The sequence below is a fragment of the Convolutriloba macropyga genome, unplaced genomic scaffold, assembly GCF_964194025.1.
Source record: "Convolutriloba macropyga unplaced genomic scaffold, txConMacr16.3 SCAFFOLD_5276, whole genome shotgun sequence".
Taxonomy (NCBI): Eukaryota; Metazoa; Xenacoelomorpha; order Acoela; family Convolutidae; genus Convolutriloba; species Convolutriloba macropyga.
The window spans coordinates 1-17672 of NW_027449526.1; the positions used below are offsets into that span (position 1 = coordinate 1).

The 17672-nt window shown below is 63.1% G+C and overlaps 1 protein-coding gene and 1 long non-coding RNA gene across 2 annotated transcripts; one reads left to right on the top strand and one right to left on the bottom strand.

Moving 5' to 3' along the window:
• Nucleotides 1–506: 506 nt before the first annotated feature.
• On the bottom strand, nt 507–2154 carry LOC142355113 (uncharacterized). Its single transcript, XR_012761163.1, has 4 exons — nt 2101–2154; nt 1447–1523; nt 1234–1298; nt 507–670 (listed from the first exon to the last, which is right to left on the bottom strand). It is a non-coding gene; the product is annotated as an uncharacterized LOC142355113 (long non-coding RNA).
• Nucleotides 2155–6896: 4742 nt separating this feature from the next.
• Nucleotides 6897–11866, top strand: LOC142355114 (uncharacterized). Its single transcript, XM_075407380.1, has 9 exons — nt 6897–7262; nt 7692–7913; nt 8030–8404; nt 8518–8570; nt 8739–9428; nt 9584–10003; nt 10210–10423; nt 10567–10809; nt 11007–11866. The coding sequence occupies exons 1-9, from the start codon at nt 6897–6899 to the stop codon at nt 11130–11132; spliced, it is 2709 nt and encodes a 902-aa protein (XP_075263495.1). The 3' UTR covers nt 11133–11866.
• The last annotated feature ends 5806 nt before the right edge of the window (nt 11867–17672 follow it).

The following is a 17672-nucleotide window of genomic DNA, read 5'->3' on the forward strand; positions in this document are numbered from 1 at the left end:
TGCAGGGGTGGGGTGGGGTTTGACCGGGGCCTGAATTCCTGTGCTTCAGGGAGGCTCCTACCGCTTCGTGGTCTGAGAGCAACACCCCGATGTAGTCGCAAATGTAGCTGCCAGCCTTGATGTCCTCACTGCAGCGCACTCCCCAGCCCTTGCCCTCGGTGAGAAACACCTCCAGCGGGAGCTTGGCGCCCTGGCTGACAACCTGCCGCACCCTTCCGGAGCGATCTGGAAGCTGAGGGGACCCAAGAGCCAGGGGAGGGGGGGGGGGGGGGGGGGGGGGGAGGAGCAGGCAGGCAGGCAGGCAGGCAGGGGCGCTCAGCTTCGCTACCGGACCACAGGGCCTCAGAGCCATACATCCCGAGGCAAGACTGCTGCTGAGGCGCATTGCCATGGGGCACACGGGATGGGAGGGCGGCGCAGGCAGGTGCCGGCTGCGCTTTCGACATCCGCTGACGGCATCGGCTGCACACGGGGGCGGCGTCGTGAGGTTACCTCGGAAAACCCTGAAGGCACGGTCTCGGAGAGGAAGTCTCCGTGCTCAACAAATGCTTGCGTTGCCGGCATGGGCGGATCGCTGAAGGGGACGAAGAACCGATCCTCAGGGCCATCTTGAGACGCTGTGACTATGGCATCCCTCAGGGTGGCAGACATCGCTGGAGAGGTGATGTATCTGTAGCAGAGGGCAAGGGGTCAGGCATCCGTGGCCGCAGGTGGCCGCAGCGGACAAGTGAGTGGGGGGACAGGAACGTGGGGAGGAAGGGGAGGGGAGGGGAGGGGAGGGGAGCTGAGGGCTGGAGAGGGGACGGGGCTGGGAAGGACTGCTGGATGATTGCCACAGTCATTGCCGAGGCCGTTAACCCCCCCCCCCCCCCCCCCCCACCCCTCCTGCTGGAGTAAAAAAAGGGGACCGGCAGCGGCGAACGCAGGGGCTGCCATACTGCTGCGCGGGGCATTGCCAGCATGGAGCCTGGGAATGGCTGGGAGCCTCCTGTGTCCCGTTGGATAGACACTGGTGGTGCCGCGTGCCTGCCCCTGCCTCCCTCCCACATCCCTTCCCACCCCTGCCTCCCCTGTGCTTCCTGGCTGGTGTCTCTTTCCGTGGTGCACGTATCTTTGTACCTATACCCCCCCCCCCCCCTGCCCCGCCCCCCGCCCTTCCCTCTCTGTTTTTGCAGGCAATTCAGAGTCCCAAGCCCCACAAATGGACAGACAGTGGACTTTGTTGGGGCGCACCGGAAGTTTGGGGGTTCCTTATCGCCGTTCACTTCGTTGTACACCGGGATTTTTATGTTCGGCTCCTGAGAGAGACAGACATGGCGGGCGCGCCCGGGGGGGGGGGGGGGGGGGGGCTGAGGCACACACGCTGCAGGGTAGAGATGTGTGGGGGAGGCAGACATGCTTTGGGGGGCAGCGGCGGCGGCCTGGGGCACTGTTACAGCCTCACACCTTTCCGTGGGAGAGGTCTGCACATATCAGAGACTGCGCACGGCGAGCGGCGTTCACGGCACCGGCGCCCGCGGGCTCTGCAGAGGCGCAATGCGTCAGTATGGGTGAGAACGGGGGCGGGGCAGGCCCCTGCTTGACTGGAATGCCCGGGAGCTGGGCCAACGGTGGGACTGAGTGGGGACAGAGGAAGGGCCGCCGTGGGCTGGGGTCCGTGGGAGAGCGGGGCTTGGGGGCATCGTGAGGTGAATGAGTGCGTGCAGACTGCCGCCGTAGAAATAGCGCACGTACTGCTAACGACTTTGCCTGGCAACTGTGCGTGTGGGTGGGGGGTGCCTGTGAGGCGCCGCGGGCGGCCCCGGTGTGTGTGTGGGGGGGGACAGCTACATGGCATGCGGCGGACGGGCAAGGGGTCAAGGCGTTAGTGGGTGTCACGTCGGCGGGTGGGAGTGTCGCAGGACGGCGGGGCAAAGCACGAATTTGTGGGTCTCAGGGGCGCGTGAAGGCCACAGGGAGTGGCAGGGAATGTTGGAAAGGAGGGGTAGCGAGGCGTGGGGACGCGTGCGATCACGGGGGGCAGGGGAAGGCAGCGGAAGGCAGGGGAACACAAGCGGCGAGAAGTGCCGCGGCCGGGTGCGGAGGGGCTGCCACGCTTACGGGTTGCTGCTGGTTGGCTGCCCGCTGGCAGGGGCACGAGAATTCGCATGATTTCGATCGGTCCAAGTTCCTCCGCGTCCCCGTCCTGCGCCGACGGCAGTGTCAGACACGCGCGCAGGGGATGCCTCCGAGAGGAGGCAAACGGCGACAGCGCAGACTGCGGAGTGGTGCCTGGCACACGCGGGCACTCGCCTCGTACGTCACGTGGAACCATCTCACTTCCGGGTCGTAGCCGTCAATCGTTCCGCTGAACAGGTCCCCACCAAAGTTTTTGCGGACTTCCCGTCCTAAGAGCTGGTGGGGTGCGGACTTGCGTTCCTGTGGAGCAGCCGCAGCCACACAGAGGCACAGAGGACACCGTCAGCCATGACACGGTCGGAGGCACACGAGGCAAACCGCCCACCAGTTGATCCCTTATGCCCACCCGCCGACATGCACATCTCTGCCTCCCAGCCTCCTTTCCCTTCTGCCTGTTTGCATGCCTGTAACGCCCTGCCCGCCCTCGACCTGCCGGCCGAGTTGTCCGCCCGGGATCTGTGAAGAGAATCACAACTTTGCGGCTCTGGGGAAAGCTGCTGACCTTGACAGGAGGAGCTGAAGCCGCTGTGTTCCTGCCGCTTCGTCTCCGCTTCCCTCGCCCCGAAGGTGGAGAGGGAGGTGGGGCTTGCTGCTTGTCGTAGGCAAATGGAGGTGGCGCTGCAGAGGCTGCTGGGTCAAGTTCCTGGGCGGGACCGGTAGGGGCTTGTGTGGGGAGGGCCGCTTGCTGCTCGTGGGCGGCGGATTGCGGGGGTGCAGCTGAGGGCCCCGCTTGGTCGGCGGCGGAAGACGGGGAGACGGTCGTGCCCGGCACTCGGGAAGGAGCTGCTTGCTGCTGATGACCCGCCTGATGGCCGGTAGACTGAGAGGAAAACCCGGACGGCCCCGCCTCCGGCTCGTGGCCGGGGGATTGCGGGGTTGCAGCTGAGGGCCCCGCTTGGGGTGCCATAGAAGGCAGGTAGGAAGAAGGGGTGGGGAATGCGGACGGCCCTGCCTGCTGCTGATGACCAGCAGGCTGTGGGGACAGCAGGGACGGCCCCGCCCTCAGCTCGTGGCTTGGGGGTTGAGGGGGTGCAGCTGAGGGCCCCGCTTGGGGCGCCATGGAAGGCGGGGAGCCAGGAGGGGCGGGTGCTAGCGATGGGCCGGCTTGCTGCTGATGACCAGCAGGATGAGGGGATGGCCCGGAAGGCCCCGCCTGCTGTTCGTGGCTGGGGGGTTGAGGGGGAGCAGCCGAGGGCCCCGCTTGGGGCGCCATAGAAGGCAGGGAGCCAGAAGGGGTGGGGAATGCGGACGGCCCTGCTTGCTGCTGATGACCAACAGGCTGTGGGGGACAGCAGGAACGGCCCCGCCCTCAGCTCGTGGCTTGGGGGTTGAGGGGGTGCAGCTGAGGGCCCCGCTTGGGGCGCCAGGGAAGGCGGGGAGCCAGGAGGGGCGGGTGCTAGCGATGGCCCAGCTTGCTGCTGATGACCAGCAGGCTGGAGGGATGGCCCAGAAGGCCCCGCCTGCTGTTCGTGGCTGGGGGGTTGAGGGGGAGCAGCTGAGGGCCCCCGCTTGGGGCGCCATAGAAGGCAGGGAGCCAGAAGGGGCGGGGAATGCGGACGGCCCGGCTTGCTGCTGATGACCAGCAGGCTGTGGGGACAGCAGGGACGGCCCCGCCCTCAGCTCGTGGCTTGGGGATTGAGGGGGTGCAGCTGAGGGCCCCGCTTGGGGCGCCAGGGAAGGCGGGGAGCCAGGAGGGGCGGGTGCTAGCGATGGCCCAGCTTGCTGCTGATGACCAGCAGGCTGGAGGGATGGCCCAGAAGGCCCCGCCTGCTGCTCGTGGGCGGCGGATTGGGGGGGTGCAGCTGAGGGCCCCACTTGGGGCGCCATGGAAGGCGGGGAAGGCGGGGAGCCAGGAGGGGCGAGTGCTGGGCATGGCCCGGCTTGCTGCTGATGACCAGCAGGATGAGGGCATGGCCCGGAAGGCCCCGCCTGCTGTTCGTGGCTGGGGGGTTGAGGGGGTGCACTTGAGGGCCCCGCCATGGAAGGCGGGGAGCCAGAAGGGGCGGGGAGTGGAGAAGGCCTGGCTTGCTGCTGATGACCAGCAGGCTGAGGGGACGGCATCGATGGCCCCGCCTCCTGCTCGTGGGCGGCGGATTGAGGCCCTGCAGCTGAGGGCCCCGCTTGGGGCGCCATGGAAGGCGGGGAGCCAGGAGGGGCGGGGAGCGGGGAATGCGGCCGGGGCGGAGGTAAGGAAGCTGAGACTTGCTGGTCGCAGGGGAGAGGTGGCGGAGCTGCTGGAGAACGAGCCGGAGTAACTCGAAGGCAAGGCGCGGCTTGCGGTGTGCCCAGGGTAGAGGGAGCATGCGATGGGGGATGGAGCGAAGCGGGAAGTACGGGAGGCCCGGCTTGCTGCTCCGGTCGGAGTGGTAGAGGGGGCGGTTCCGCGGTGCCCGATTGCAGTTCGCCGAGGGCCGAAGGTGGAGAGAGCGGCTCGAGGGTTTGTCCCGGGGTATCCTCCCTACCACTGCCGCCTGAGCGCGGCGGCTCTGCCTCCTTGCCGCAGCCGTCCGGCTCCCGCTCGTCGGTGAGAAGTCCAGGCCCAGCGCCGGACGGTTGGGCGTGGTCCTCTGTCTTTAGGGCATGTGAAGTGCCTGCCCCTATTGCCCGTGGCTGCGACCCGCCGCCGCTGCTCATTGCAGCAGACTGATATGAAGAGTGGGCCAGATGCCTTGTGGAGCTGTCAGCCGTCGGCCTGCATACAGTGGCAGGGAGGAATCAATGAGCCATCTTTGCTTTCTCTGGCTGTCACATCGTGGCATCGCTGCACCTGTGAGCGACACCAAGGGCGCGCAAAGCTTCCCAGGCCCTGCCGGGTGCGAGAGGGCAGGCAGGGAGGGGCAGGGAAAGGCGCGGCCTCCGGGTGAGGGGGGTATAAGGAGGGTGGGTGTGGGTCTGGGCGATAGCCGCACCCTTCCGAGGGACAGTGTGCCAAGCCGCTGCTCTCCCGCGTATTGCTGCTCCGCAACTCTGCCTCAGCCCACGCAGGACCGCCCATTGCCTCTGTCAGAGCGGCCGGTGCCGAGGCTGCTGCCCCCTGTCCGACTCCTTGAGGCTCAGCATGTCCACCCTGCAAGGCAGACGGCTCGTTGCTGGCTGCGAGAGACACGGTATTGTACGGCCGCAGTCCCGGCCCACCTGCTGAGGGCTGCTGGCCATGGGTCCCAGCCTGGGCAGCGCTGCACGCTGCAAAGCCAGTGCCCGAAATGCCCTGCTCCCCGTCTCTGGGGCTCCTCCTCCTCCTCCTCATCGCTGATAAGGCTGATCACCTCTAGCCCACTGCTTGCAGGGCCCATCTGGCCCTTCTGAAAGCTCCCTGCCAGTCGCTGTGATGCCACTTCTCAGCCTGAGGAGAGTTCCTCCACCGGGAGCAAAGGAGAGACGAGTCCCGTCCCTTGGCCGTTCCCGGAGGACGAGCCCCCAGGGATCGGCTGATCCTCTGAAGGGAAGCGGGAGTTGAGGGGGGGGGGGGGGGGGGGGCAGAAGGGAAGGGCACAGTCACTGTCAGATGTCGGCCGGCGGGCTCAGACCAGTAGAAACCGTACTATGGAAGTGACCTTAACCACGGGAACGGGTGGGGGGTCAGAGAGGGGTGTTTTGGGTTCGAAGCTTCCTCAGGCTGTAGACCTCAGGCTGTAGAAACTGTGTGTGTGTGTGTGTGTGTGTGTGACAGAGACAGAGACAGAGGCACAGAGACGCAGGGGGAGAGAGAGACAGAGAGGCAGAGCATGTCCGACTATTGCCTGTGCGTCAGTCTATCTCGATTTGTGAAGAGGTCAGTTAAGGGGACGGACTGGCAGCCTGAAGTGCAATGTCTAGAGAAGGCCCGTTCTTGTGGTTGGAAGGCTTTGATTGATATCGCGCTGGGGCGGCGAGTCGCCAGGCGGGAGAATATATTGAGAAGCACCGATCCTGTCTCAGAATCGTGACCACGGCCTCATGAGAATTACATGCTAAGGGATGGGCGTGCCTGCTGTGAGTGCGGTGTGATACAGGTCGGGGGAAAGGACCAGTACCAGGGGCAGTTCCGATATGTTGCCGCCGAGTGAGCTTCGGGGGACTGACGGCCTGAGGGGAGGAAACCGAAGCGGCACAGGCCGGGCGAGCGACCGCGTGTCTGAGATCGACGTGTAATCTGCCGGATTGGGTAGCCCCGGGATAGAAACCCAGCCAGGCCAAAGACCGCCGCTTGCGTTCCTTTCTCTTGATCAGCTGCCGCCCGTGCGACTCGACGAGGGAATGCTGCTTGACGCGACAGGTTTTCAAAAACGTACGTACCTACCCTACCCTGCAGACTACAGAACCTACCTACCCTAGAGGTAGGCACCTTCCCTTTCCTCCTGGCGCGAGGCCAGCTGCAATCAGGAGGGCTGCAATCATGTGAGCCTACAGTACTGTACCAGTACAAGCACTGCCTGGAATACTGTACGAGTACGAAGTACTGCCGACGGTAGGTTTTTTTAACCCCCGGGAGAAGGTTGGTCGAAAAATTATTGTAGTAGGTACACGCGAGAACAGTGTTGAAAAATAAAATATTGCAGGGGCTGGCCTGGGCCCTGCCTGGGCGCTCTGTTGTCACTTTAAAATTCAGTCGTCGTATATATGGTATAGGTAGGGTACCCTACCCTACCTATCCTTACCTAAGGATACTGTATGGAGATACTTGGGACTGTGGGCTCCACGCAGCTCCAACGGCCGGCCGCTGTGGGACTGTGCAGCGGATGCCATATCATTTGGCAAGGACATATCGCTGTGCCTCGGCGACATCGTCGCGAGGACAGGCGGGCAATCTGCCGAAGCCCAAATTCTCACCCGTGAGAGCAGAGAGCCGTAGCGGCGGTGGCGTCCCCTGTAACGGTGTTGCCTCAAGGCGTCCGGCCAAGTTTAGGTGCTTGCCTTCTCTACCGCGTCGGGGGCCTTTCGGGAGACCGCCGGAATGCGCGGTACCAACGGGGAGTAGGCCTGTAGAGGGACGAGTAGAGGGACAAGATATGATTTCGAAATTCGAGCCCGGCCGGCTGGCCGACGTCTTCGAGTTGGGCAGCATTGAATCCGTGCCCTTGTTCGGGACCGTATCCTCACCCGACGTTGGGATAGCCATAATCAATACATAGTTCAGAGTTCGAGAAGACGACGTATAGGGAGTAGGGGCCCGAGTTACCGTCGCTGTTTCGTTGGACGGATTGAGGGTATTATGCTCATGACCTGGTCCCCCCCCCCCCCCCCCCCCTCCCCTTTTCCCCAACCCTTCGCTATTCCAACATTCAAATTTAATCGTCCTGCTGGCTTGACCAACTGTTCACAACTACTATCAGAATCCTTGCGTGTTTTGGGCATCCGACCGACGGCGTAGCGACGAGCTGAAGCTCGGCACCCTCAGTTCGGGGCAGCCGGAGTTGGCAACATGCTGTGTGTAACGTTTTGCCTCGGTGGCGAACCTGTTGCCCAGTTTCCCCTCTGTCTCTTCTGCCTGTGCGTTTACGGGCATCTCGTTCGGTAATGTTGCTCGGTCGAAGGCGTGTGTGGCTGCTGACACAGCGCTGCACAGCCTGGGCCATGAGCCATGGGTGGTGCACGGTTGGGGAACATGCAAGGCATTATGCAAAGGGTGTGCGGCTGTGCTTGCATGGCCCCCATGCAAGCATGGGGGCCACGGTTGTGGCTCTGAGCCACCCTTTTCCGTCAGCGCTCCCCCTGCCTCACAGGTTGCCCTGCCTGTGGTGTCCAAGGGATCGAGAGTGTGGTGCTGAGCAGTGGCCGGGCAGGCGAGGCCGCTTCTATCGGGTGTGGACGCTGCGGCTGCTTCTTTGCCAGAAGCTGCGGGCCAGAGGCACAATGATTCAGCAACTTCCAGGCGACTTGCGTTCTTCGCAATGTCTCAACCCAGTTTCAGAAGGCTGTGGATGCCTATGAGTCTGCAACCACACAGCTGCCTGCCGCCAACACCGCAAAACACCGTGCTGTCCGGAGGAGCACTGAACACGAGAAGAAGAGGTGGGCAGCTGGCACCCAGGACCCACAGACATGCAGGACCATGCTGATTTCCCAGCTTGTGAAGCGGCCGCACCTGCTGGGATGGGCAAAGGGGCAGCGCTGCCCGTGGGACTGGCGAGTGACAGCCACCGCAGCTGCTCAAGGCCAGCTGGAGGCAATCCAGTGGGCACGCAGCAATGGGTGTCCCTGGAATGACGAGACCTGCTCCTCTGCAGCTGCCGGTGGCCACCTCGAGGTCTGTATGTATCGTGTATCCATGGCCTCCCCCCCCCCCCCCCCCCCCTTGCAGTTTACATTCAGAAGGGTGCCTGTTTTCCGCTCCTGTCTGAACCGTCTCGGCCCCCCCAGGTGTTGAAGTGGCTGAGGAAGAACAGCCGCCGCCTCACCAATCCCTCTGGCAGGTGAGAAAGACGCCACTCATGTCCAGCCCCCTCCTGCTCTCGCCCTCTGCCTGGGCGCGTCCCCTCTTGGACACGTGGGGAAGAAAGCACAGCTTCCTGCCTGCCTTGTGCTCAGCAGTGCCGCCCAACTCACCTCACTGCGGCGGCGCCTCTGTCCTGTTGTTTCAGACCCAGCGTGCACCTGCTGGACGATGGCAACGAGGAGGCCGCAGAGCGGTGGGGAGATGTTGACGTGCCTGAGCATGACAGAATAGGACGCCTCAGAAGGGCCAAGAGAGCTCGAACGATATACGGTTGCTCCTGCGGGGGAGACAGTAGCCGAGGCGACCCTGTGATGCTCTCCGCTGAGGGTATCCCACGGCCACAGGGGCGCCGCTCATCCGGCACCCGGCTGACGCTCCTGGGTCAGTCCTGTTCTCCTCCTGCACCTTCCGCCGCCCCTTGCTCCTCCTCTGCCTGCTGCTCGTTCCCTCTGCCCCCACCGTCGGCGCTCCAAGGCCCGCCCAGCAACCCTGCACTGCCACAGCCTGTCTTCCACTATGGCACTCCGCGGTCCTGGCATCAGCCTGAAGCAGCTGACGGTCCAGACAAGCCCCTCTGTCGAGCCTGTCTGAGAGAGAAGCGGGGCGCGGGGATGGGCGCTGTACGCGTCGGTGTGCCGCGGTCGAGAGTCAGGCGGGGAGCGGCTGGCCTTGAGGCTGGAGCTCCCTCCGGCTCCTCCGTCGCTGCCATGGCGCAAGCCAGCACCAGCCAGACAGGTGGCGAGGCTGGGCCTTCGGCTCCTCAAATGGTGTCTCCACGCGATGGACGCCTCGCCGGCAAGGCCGTCATGCTCCCGCAGCCCGACGGCCAATCTGGGTGAGGCCCGCTCGTACTGGTGGATGTGCTGGCCGAGGCAGAAACTAGAAACCCTGCCTCGCAGCTCCACGTCGATGGCAATGCCACCATGGCCCGCAGCCGATTTTTTCGAGCGCTCAACCTCCCACCCCCCCCCCCCCCCCCTTTGCCACCAGGGAGACGGTGAAAGGACCTCTGCTGCCGCCGCCATCGCTGGCTCATCCACCGGCAGAGGAACCAAAACTGGAGTTGTCTTCAGGGCACCCGAGAAGCCACAATTCGCTCTGGCTGGGGAAACAACAGAGGAAAACCGGCTGGATCTCCAACTCGAGCCTTGCCTCCAGCAGCCGCGGACCCCTGGAGGCATCAGATGCGGTCGCCTCTGCCGGGCATGCGCAAAGCGAGGGGCTGCAGACAATCGGAGCGGACTGCCCGTGGAGTGCCGAGACCTGTGCCCGGGCCGCTGAGAACGGGCATCTTGACGTTCTGCGGTGGGCGCACGAGCACAACTGCCCCTGGAACGAAGAGACGTGTGCTCGCGCCGCTAACGCAGGGCACCTCCACGTCCTGAAGTACGCGTGGAGCCACGGGTGCAGGTGAGCTGCAGGGGACCGACTGGAGAGGGGCCGGGCCCCGACGGGCGGGGCCCGCGGGGCTCGCTCCTGTGCTGAGACACCGCCTGCGAAGCCCTGAGGGATGCTGAGGGTTGGGTGCTGTGTCCTGATATGTACAGAAAGAGATGTATCCTAACTCAAGCTGGTGCCCCCTCCACGGTTCGTCCGCCTTCAACTTTGTGCGACAGGTGGTACTCTGGGCAGTGCACTGACGCGGCGGCCGCCGAGGGCCACCTGGAGATGCTGAAGTGGGCACGCACCCAAGGCTGCTCCTGGAACGAGCTGACGTGCGCCAGCGCAGCCCGGGGTGGCCACCTTGAGTTGCTGGAGTGGGCGGTGGAGCACGAGTGCCCATGGGATGCCGGCACCTGCACCGCGGCAGCCAGCCGTGGCCACCTTGAGGTCCACCCCCACCCCCATGTCTTCGGGGGGGGGGGGGGGGGGGGGGCACCTCATTCCCGCCTCGGCACCGCTGCTTCGCTTCCCGCTCCTGCCGACACCATACATACACGGTCCTCTGACTCCTCCTGCCGGACGTGCTTCAGGTCCTGCAATGGGCGCGCTCCAAAGGCTGCCCTTGGAACGAGCGCACCGGCTACGGGGCGGTTTGGGGCGGCCACATCCACGTGGTGCGGTGGTGCTTTGAGAACGGCTGCCCCTGGGACGTCTACACCTGCGCGAGCGCTGCGGGCGCCGGCCACCTGGAAGTGCTGCAGTACCTGAGGCAAAACCAATGCCCTTGGAACGAAGAGACGTGCTCCAGCGCGGCGGGGCGAGGACACCTGGAGGTCACTGCCCTCTTCACCCGTTGGCCAATTTCTGTGTGTGTGTGTGTGTGTGTGTGTGTGTCTGTCTGGCTGGCCGTGACTCTCCCCTTGCGTCTCTTGCTGGGGACTGTGGCCATTCTCGCCGTTGGCACTGCCGTGCAGGCATTGCAGGGCTGAGGACGCCTTACGGGTGGCTGCGCCTCACACTCCCCCTCCAGGTTCTGATTTGGGCGCGAGCTAACGGCTGCCGCTGGGACGCCAACACGCTCAAGCTTGCGACTGAAAGGGGCTGGCGTGCAACCGCGAAATGGGCACTGGAAAATGGGTGCCCGGCGGAGGGTTGACCCACACCCACCATGCCCTGCTGTTCTGCCTCCCGGCCATTGGGCCCTGTGCTGCGCGACTTGGTGCTGCCCCGGCCGTGCCGGGGAAGAGGTCCACTGCACTGCAGAGGCACGTGGCCGTTCCCCCTTGGCCGAGGCCTGCCAATGAAATCGCTGTTGGAGGTCCTTTCCGTGGCCACACCCCGGGGCTATGCCCACTGCGCTCCGCCCGCAATTATCCTTGGCTGCCGCTCACACCCGGCCAGCCATCAGGCGGTGTTTCCATGCGACAGACGGGTCGGCTGGCTGGCATGCCACCTTCAAGTCCCTGCTCAGCTGCGCTCTTATGTGTGTGGCTTATGATATCAGCAGTTTTCGAACGTGCCAGAGAAATATTCCACAGACAGAGCCCCGTTTGGCTTGAGGGAAATACACTACCCGATCTGCAGGTCGTGGTCGCAAAATCGCCGTATCAGCTGCGCTACCGGGGCTTCATGAGAATGGAGGTGGAGTGGCTCGCGGTGGGCGGTGGGCGGGATCCATGCTGTGCACGGATCGCGCTCGCACTTGTGCTGCTCACGCGTTGCATGGCCACGCCAGGATGAAGGTGGCAGCTGATGGTCGCTCTGCCTGGGATGCCCTCCATCAACGCGGCAGCTGGAGCAAGGATGCTGCAAACAAGTGCCCATGTTGTGTAGATGCCATGTTGTGGTGCCGCGCATCCTGCGTCGTGCAATCCAGGAAGGGTTGTCACTTGTCCGAGGTAGAGTCATAATTACGTGTACCTACTAGAAGTACCCTACCCTACCTCCCGGCAATGTGGATCGATCCAGGAATATTTCATATTTGCATGCGCCACCGCATCGACGCCACCTGTGCGCGTCCGTGCAAACAAGGTACACTGCCGTAACAAGTAAGAATACGAATACAATGACATTATAATTAGATTTCTTACGAGCACATTTGTAGAAACGTACAACTGATGTTGAATTTTTCAACGCTAACGTACTGATAGGTAAGTACCCTACGATCTCTGAATCAAATATTCCCCCCGCCCTGCGGTACTGATCATAGTACGTCGCGTATCGCTCCTGGTACTAAAAGGGATAGTCCTCGCTGATGAATCACGTTCGGTTGCGGGCAGGAGTACGTATACGGTAAGAACCGAACCGACAAGGCATGCGTCCAATCAATGACCTGAAATCTGACGGGACACGGATGATCTGAGTCACCGGCGAAGTGCGGGCAAACCAAATTATTTTGTTGTCCCTCCGGAATGAGTTCGCGAGCTCAGCCCGGCAGCACCTCCGCCATGCGTGCGAGTACCGGCTTGATGACTGATCGCATTTATGCCTGTTGTCTGTTAAGCTGCACATTCCGAGCGCCGACAGGCGCCAGGAGAACTGAGACTGATTCTCCAGGCTTTTTTGACATCCTCGTGGTGTGGTCGACTTGCCACTGCTGATCGGGGCGTCGTAGCGGCCTGCACACGACTTGCCGCACACGACACGGCGGGTAGTGTACCAACTAACCACAACGCACCGTGATTGGACACTGCACCGGTCGTGCAAGCACCTAGCAGGCGCACATCCGGATCCGGTGCAGTGTCCATTGCCCAGGCGGGAACATAGTCAGGCAGGAGGGCTGGAGTCTTCCTGCGGCCGGCAGCTTCACCTGGACGGAGCCGTAGTCCTATCGCGACACGTGATCCCGATAGCCCGGTTGATTTGGCTAGTGGCTGGTTCACCACGGCGAAGCATTTACCGACGGCGACGCGCCTGCGCGCTTCGGCCGTCCGTCGTGGGTCGGACGGGATGCGAGAATCACGTCAACAGGCCTCTTGGAGGTGTCGAGGAGGAGTTGGGAGCTGGTCGGCATCAGCTGGGGCCGCCGTGATCTTCATAGCCATATGGGCGCTCACGCTCCCTGGCGGCCGAGTAGTGGAGGGTCGGCCAGAGCAGCTGAGTATACAGCTATCCCAACGGGAGGTGAGTGCGGGGCAGTACGCGACCTGCGGCAGGGTACTGCGGCCTTTGGCTTCTTCCCTCCTCTACAGTATCTCCTTGTATCACACGCCCATTGCGAGCCGGCCGTATGGTACTCGACAGGCTACGAACTAGCCGTCTTGGCAGGGCATGTCGAGCCCGGTGCAGGCAGAAAAAGTACCTCAGTAGTGTACGTCGCACCTGCATCACGATAACTGCCGGGGGATCACGGTGGGCAGAGCGAGGCAGAACGAGGGCAGGCAGACCCATGGGCAAATGAAGGAGGGTGACCGTGATTGGGAGGGAGGCTGCTCTGGGAGTTGGAAGAAGAGCAGGGATGGAACAGTCAGAACCACAGCAAGACATGGGACCCATCCCTCTCTTGGCGTGGCTTTGTTGCGTTGGCCTCACTGGATTGTCTGCGGGGCCGTCCAGGATGAGATGGTGTTCTTCTGGATGACACCCGAGAATGCATCGAGCGTATTGCAGTATGGGCTCAGCCCAGAGGAGCTCGCAGAGACAGTGAGCGCCGACGAGGGCCATGTTGCCCAGCGATATGAGTACCGGCGGGAGCTCAGCAAATGGTACCACAGGCTGCACGCAAGGGGCCTCCAACCCAACACTGTGTATCATTACAGAGTGGGCGATGACCAGTACGGCTTCTCGGACATTCGGTGGTTCAAGACGAGGTCGGACGATCCGGAAGCCACGGTTAAAATTGCTACGTTGGGGGACCAGGTGCGGCAGGCCACCAGGCATAGATAGCTGCCAGGCCATGCCCCGGCCCTGGGTCCTACCCCGCATCCCCTCTGTCGCTCCCTGCTGTCCCCTGCCAGTCACACCATGACAGCCTCATTCTAATTCCAGCCGTTCCCTCCTCCCCACTTGCTTCTTCCTTCGCTTTGTTGCCATAGAATGGACCGGCCCGATCAAATCGCCTAGCAGACGCCCGCTTCACACTCCTAACATGGCAACCCTACAATCGCAGGACTACAGCTTGGATTCCACCCGGGTCAGGAACGGCCTTCTTCAGGAGCGGGCGGCCTTCGACTACGACTTTCTCATCCATGCAGGAGACATTTCTTACGCGAAAGGGAATCAGGTGAAGTGAAGCTCATCAGCATGGCCGGCTCCGCGACCTCGCCTGTATGCTCCTGGCCTCGCCACCCCCTCATTGACCCTTTCATGTGTGGTGCCATGGTCGCAACAGACAAGGTGGGACGAATGGGGCAAGTGGTGGGCGCCATTTTCATCGCATTATCCGGTGATGTATGCCCTCGGGGACCAAGACGTCGAGCGAGATGAAGGTGCGTCCCTGCTGCACAAGGCACCCCGCCGCCTCCTTGCTATAGCACCCCAGTCCACTGCACGTTTGGAACATGCGGTTGCCGGCAGAAATGGCACATCATCACAGCACGGGGGTGGGAATTGAAGGGAGGTGTGCTGCGCATCCGGCTGTGCAGACACCAGCGCGTACAAAGCCCGCTGCAGACACAGTCTCGGCGGGGAGGACGACGAAGAGTCGTGGTCGTGGAAGGACCACTGGTACAGCTACGACTACGGCCCCGTGCACGTGGTGTTCCTCAGCAGCGAGCACACGCTGTCAGAGAACATGATTTCGGAACAGGCCTTTTGGCTGGAGCGGGTGCTGCAGGTAGGAGCGGCCTGTGGCCTGTGGCCGGCAACCCTCTGTCTCTCTCTCTCTCTCTGTCTCTGTCTCTGTCTCTCTGTCTCTCTCTCTCTCGATGCCTCTCCCTGTCGCTGTCGCTGCCCGTCTACGTGTCTGTCGCAGTCTCTGCTTCTCTGCGAATGCGCTTCCTCCCTGTGGCTATCGGTCTCTCGCTTACAGGCGATGTCTGCCCGGGACCCATGCAGGAAGCGGACAGTCCTGAGAAGCGGGAGCGCGTGCCATGGATCATACTGGTGCTTCACAGACCGCTGCATAATCACCCTCCAGCCCGCGGAGACAGGGGAGAGATCAGGTGTTGTGCCCAGCCCACAGCCTGCGCCTGCCTGCCTGCCTGCCGGCCGGCCCACCCGCCCGACTCCAACAGCGGCAAAGTCTTGAAGCGAACTGTCTGTGCCATGCTCGCGCCTGAATTGCTTTCCCATCGCTCTGTGTGCAGTCCGAGCATGAAGAAGAAGTTTGAGCCGCTCCTGCGGAAGTATCGCGTGAACGTTGTCATCTCCGGCCATTGCCACAACTACGAGAGGACGTTCCCAATCTTCAACGAAACGGTAAGGCCACAGCGTTGTCATTTCGACCCATCTCTAGAAATCCCCCCCCCCCCCCCCCCCCCCCCCATGCGCCTGGTGAGAAGAGGCACAGGCTCTACTTGAACTTCATGGGGGGCGTGCAGGACTCTGATTTGCATTTCATGCTCGTGTCGCTACCGGCCACAGATCACACAGCACACCCGGGGCTGGCTGCCGGTCCCTCACACCCAGCTCTGCTACGACCCATCCGCGGCCGACGACTGGGGAACGATCCACACCACGGTTGGCACCGGAGGCCGGCCCGTGGGTAATCACCGGCAGTTTCCTCTGGAAATGGAGCGGCCGTGCATTGTCAGGGTAAGGCCTCGCATCGGGTCCTTTGCCTTGGCGGTGGGTGGGGTATCGTTGCTGCTGCCACACCCCGGAGGGGGAAGGCGGGGGGAGGATGGGGGGCTGGGAGAGGGCCTGGCTTCCGTTCATCCATGTCTGGAAGCGCCTCCATGACGGCGGCAGCGGCAAGGCCTCGTGGATCCTCAAAGCCCCCCCCCCCCCCCCCCCCCTTCTCGCCGCCTGCCTGGCCCTCTCTCGAGAATCACAACCGCCGCTCATACGTGGCGGTGTACAGTATTGTCGTATGTGCTGACACCTCGCACGCTTCCGTGTTGTCACCGCAGCACACAAACGGGAACGAGGACCAAAACTACATTCAAAGAGAGTACGATTGCTCCAATGGCTGCTGGAGTCAGGTGCGAATCACCGCCGTTGATGGTGTGAGAGATGCTGCGTTGCCTGAGCACTTGCTGGCCTAAGAACTCACAGCCCCCCCCCCCCCCCCCCCCCCCCTCTTTCCCTTTCCCACCCACACAAACATCCAGGAATGGACGTCCTACATTAACACGGATCGGGGCTTTGGTGTGATCGAGGCGAACCGCACGATGCTCTACTTCCAGTTCTTCAGCGTGGTGCAAAACCGGGTGATCGACGAGTACGTCGTCTGTGCCCGGCCTGGCTGCGCCGCGCCCAAACCTTTGAAAGAAGAGGAGAAGGAATTGCCCGCAAGCCCGGCCAAGGGTGGCGCGCCTGAGGCGAAACCCAAGGAACCGGGGAAGGCTCCGCCCCGTGCGCCGTCGCCTCCGCAGCAGACCCGTCCTCCGATCATTCTGCCGCCCGATCCCGTCATATCTGCTCCCATTCCGGTGGCGGTTGAGATCGAACTCCAGGACCCGGAGGATCCGCTGAACGAAAGGGAGGAGCAGGAGCTGACGGACTTCCCGACGGAGTTCCCCACGCCGGGGCCTTCAGAGCCCTTGGACGATGCCCGCGACGGTGATCGCCTAGCGGATGCCGGCGATGACGATCCGCTCTCAAAATCGCTGTCCGAGCTCCCTCTGGCCCAACCCACAAACAGCTTCCGGGCCGCCTCGGGGAGCGAAGAACAGCGCAAGGCCATGATTGTCGAGCCGTCAGAGGATGGGGCACTCACGAAAGCCAAAGCAGACCGCCCATCGGTGAATAACAGCGCAGGCTCAGGGGGCAGGGAAGCAAACACCTCCACTTTATCAGCGAGAGCGGGTGAAACAGCGAACGCCTCCAGTTCCGACGTCGAGCAGTTTGGAAGCATTGGCGAGCCGAGCCCGGCTACAAAGGGCGCAGGCACTGCCCAGGATTCGCAGGGCAGCGGGCCGCCCCTTGGGCTCATTCTTGCTGCCGCAGGCCTGTGTGTGTCAGTCCTGATGGCTGTCATGGCGGTTGCTGCTGTGCTGCTGCTGCGCCGGAAGCTACGGGCGGACCAGGAGGCCTCCGATGTCCAACGCGGTGTGCCCTCGCAAATGGTGATGCCAACGCTCAACCCTCTGGACGGTGCACCGCCGCCGACGCCGCGGATATCGGGCGGCTACAAACCCGGCACCGAGCTCAAGCACTTCGCCTCGGCAGCGGTCGATGACTACACGGCAGCGGCGGCCCTCGGCAACCTCACACTGCGTCAGCAGCATCAGATGTCGAAAACGAAGCCACAGATGGAGCGTCGGGGCAGCAGCGGCTCCAAGGCGTCCACGTCCGCCGAGGCTGCGTCTGACGCCGTGTAGAAGCCAAGGGCCGTCCCGCGCTAAAATCAAACACAGAATAAGGCAAATCTCCATGAGCAGAAAAAGCGCCCTCCTGTTGCCCGGCAGACACATAGCGCGATGGGGATGGGGCCTCACCCCTGGCCACGCGGCTCTGTTCACTGCGCCCCCAGGCTACGCCCACAGCATCTCAAAGCCATGGGGCGACCCCCCCACCACCATCTCCGCCTCCCTGAGGCTGAGCCGCCGTCTGACGGGACCGGCGGCCCCGGCGGCTTCGTTACCACAGAGAC

Coding starts and splice junctions, on each gene's coding strand:
- LOC142355114 (XM_075407380.1), top strand. CDS start 6,897: ATGCCATATCATTTGGCAAGGACATATCGCTGTGCCTCGGCGACATCG. Junction 9,429..9,583: donor CAGCCCGACGGCCAATCTGG/GTGAGGCCCGCT, acceptor CTTTGCCACCAG/GGAGACGGTGAAAGGACCTC. Junction 10,424..10,566: donor CCAGCCGTGGCCACCTTGAG/GTCCACCCCCAC, acceptor GACGTGCTTCAG/GTCCTGCAATGGGCGCGCTC.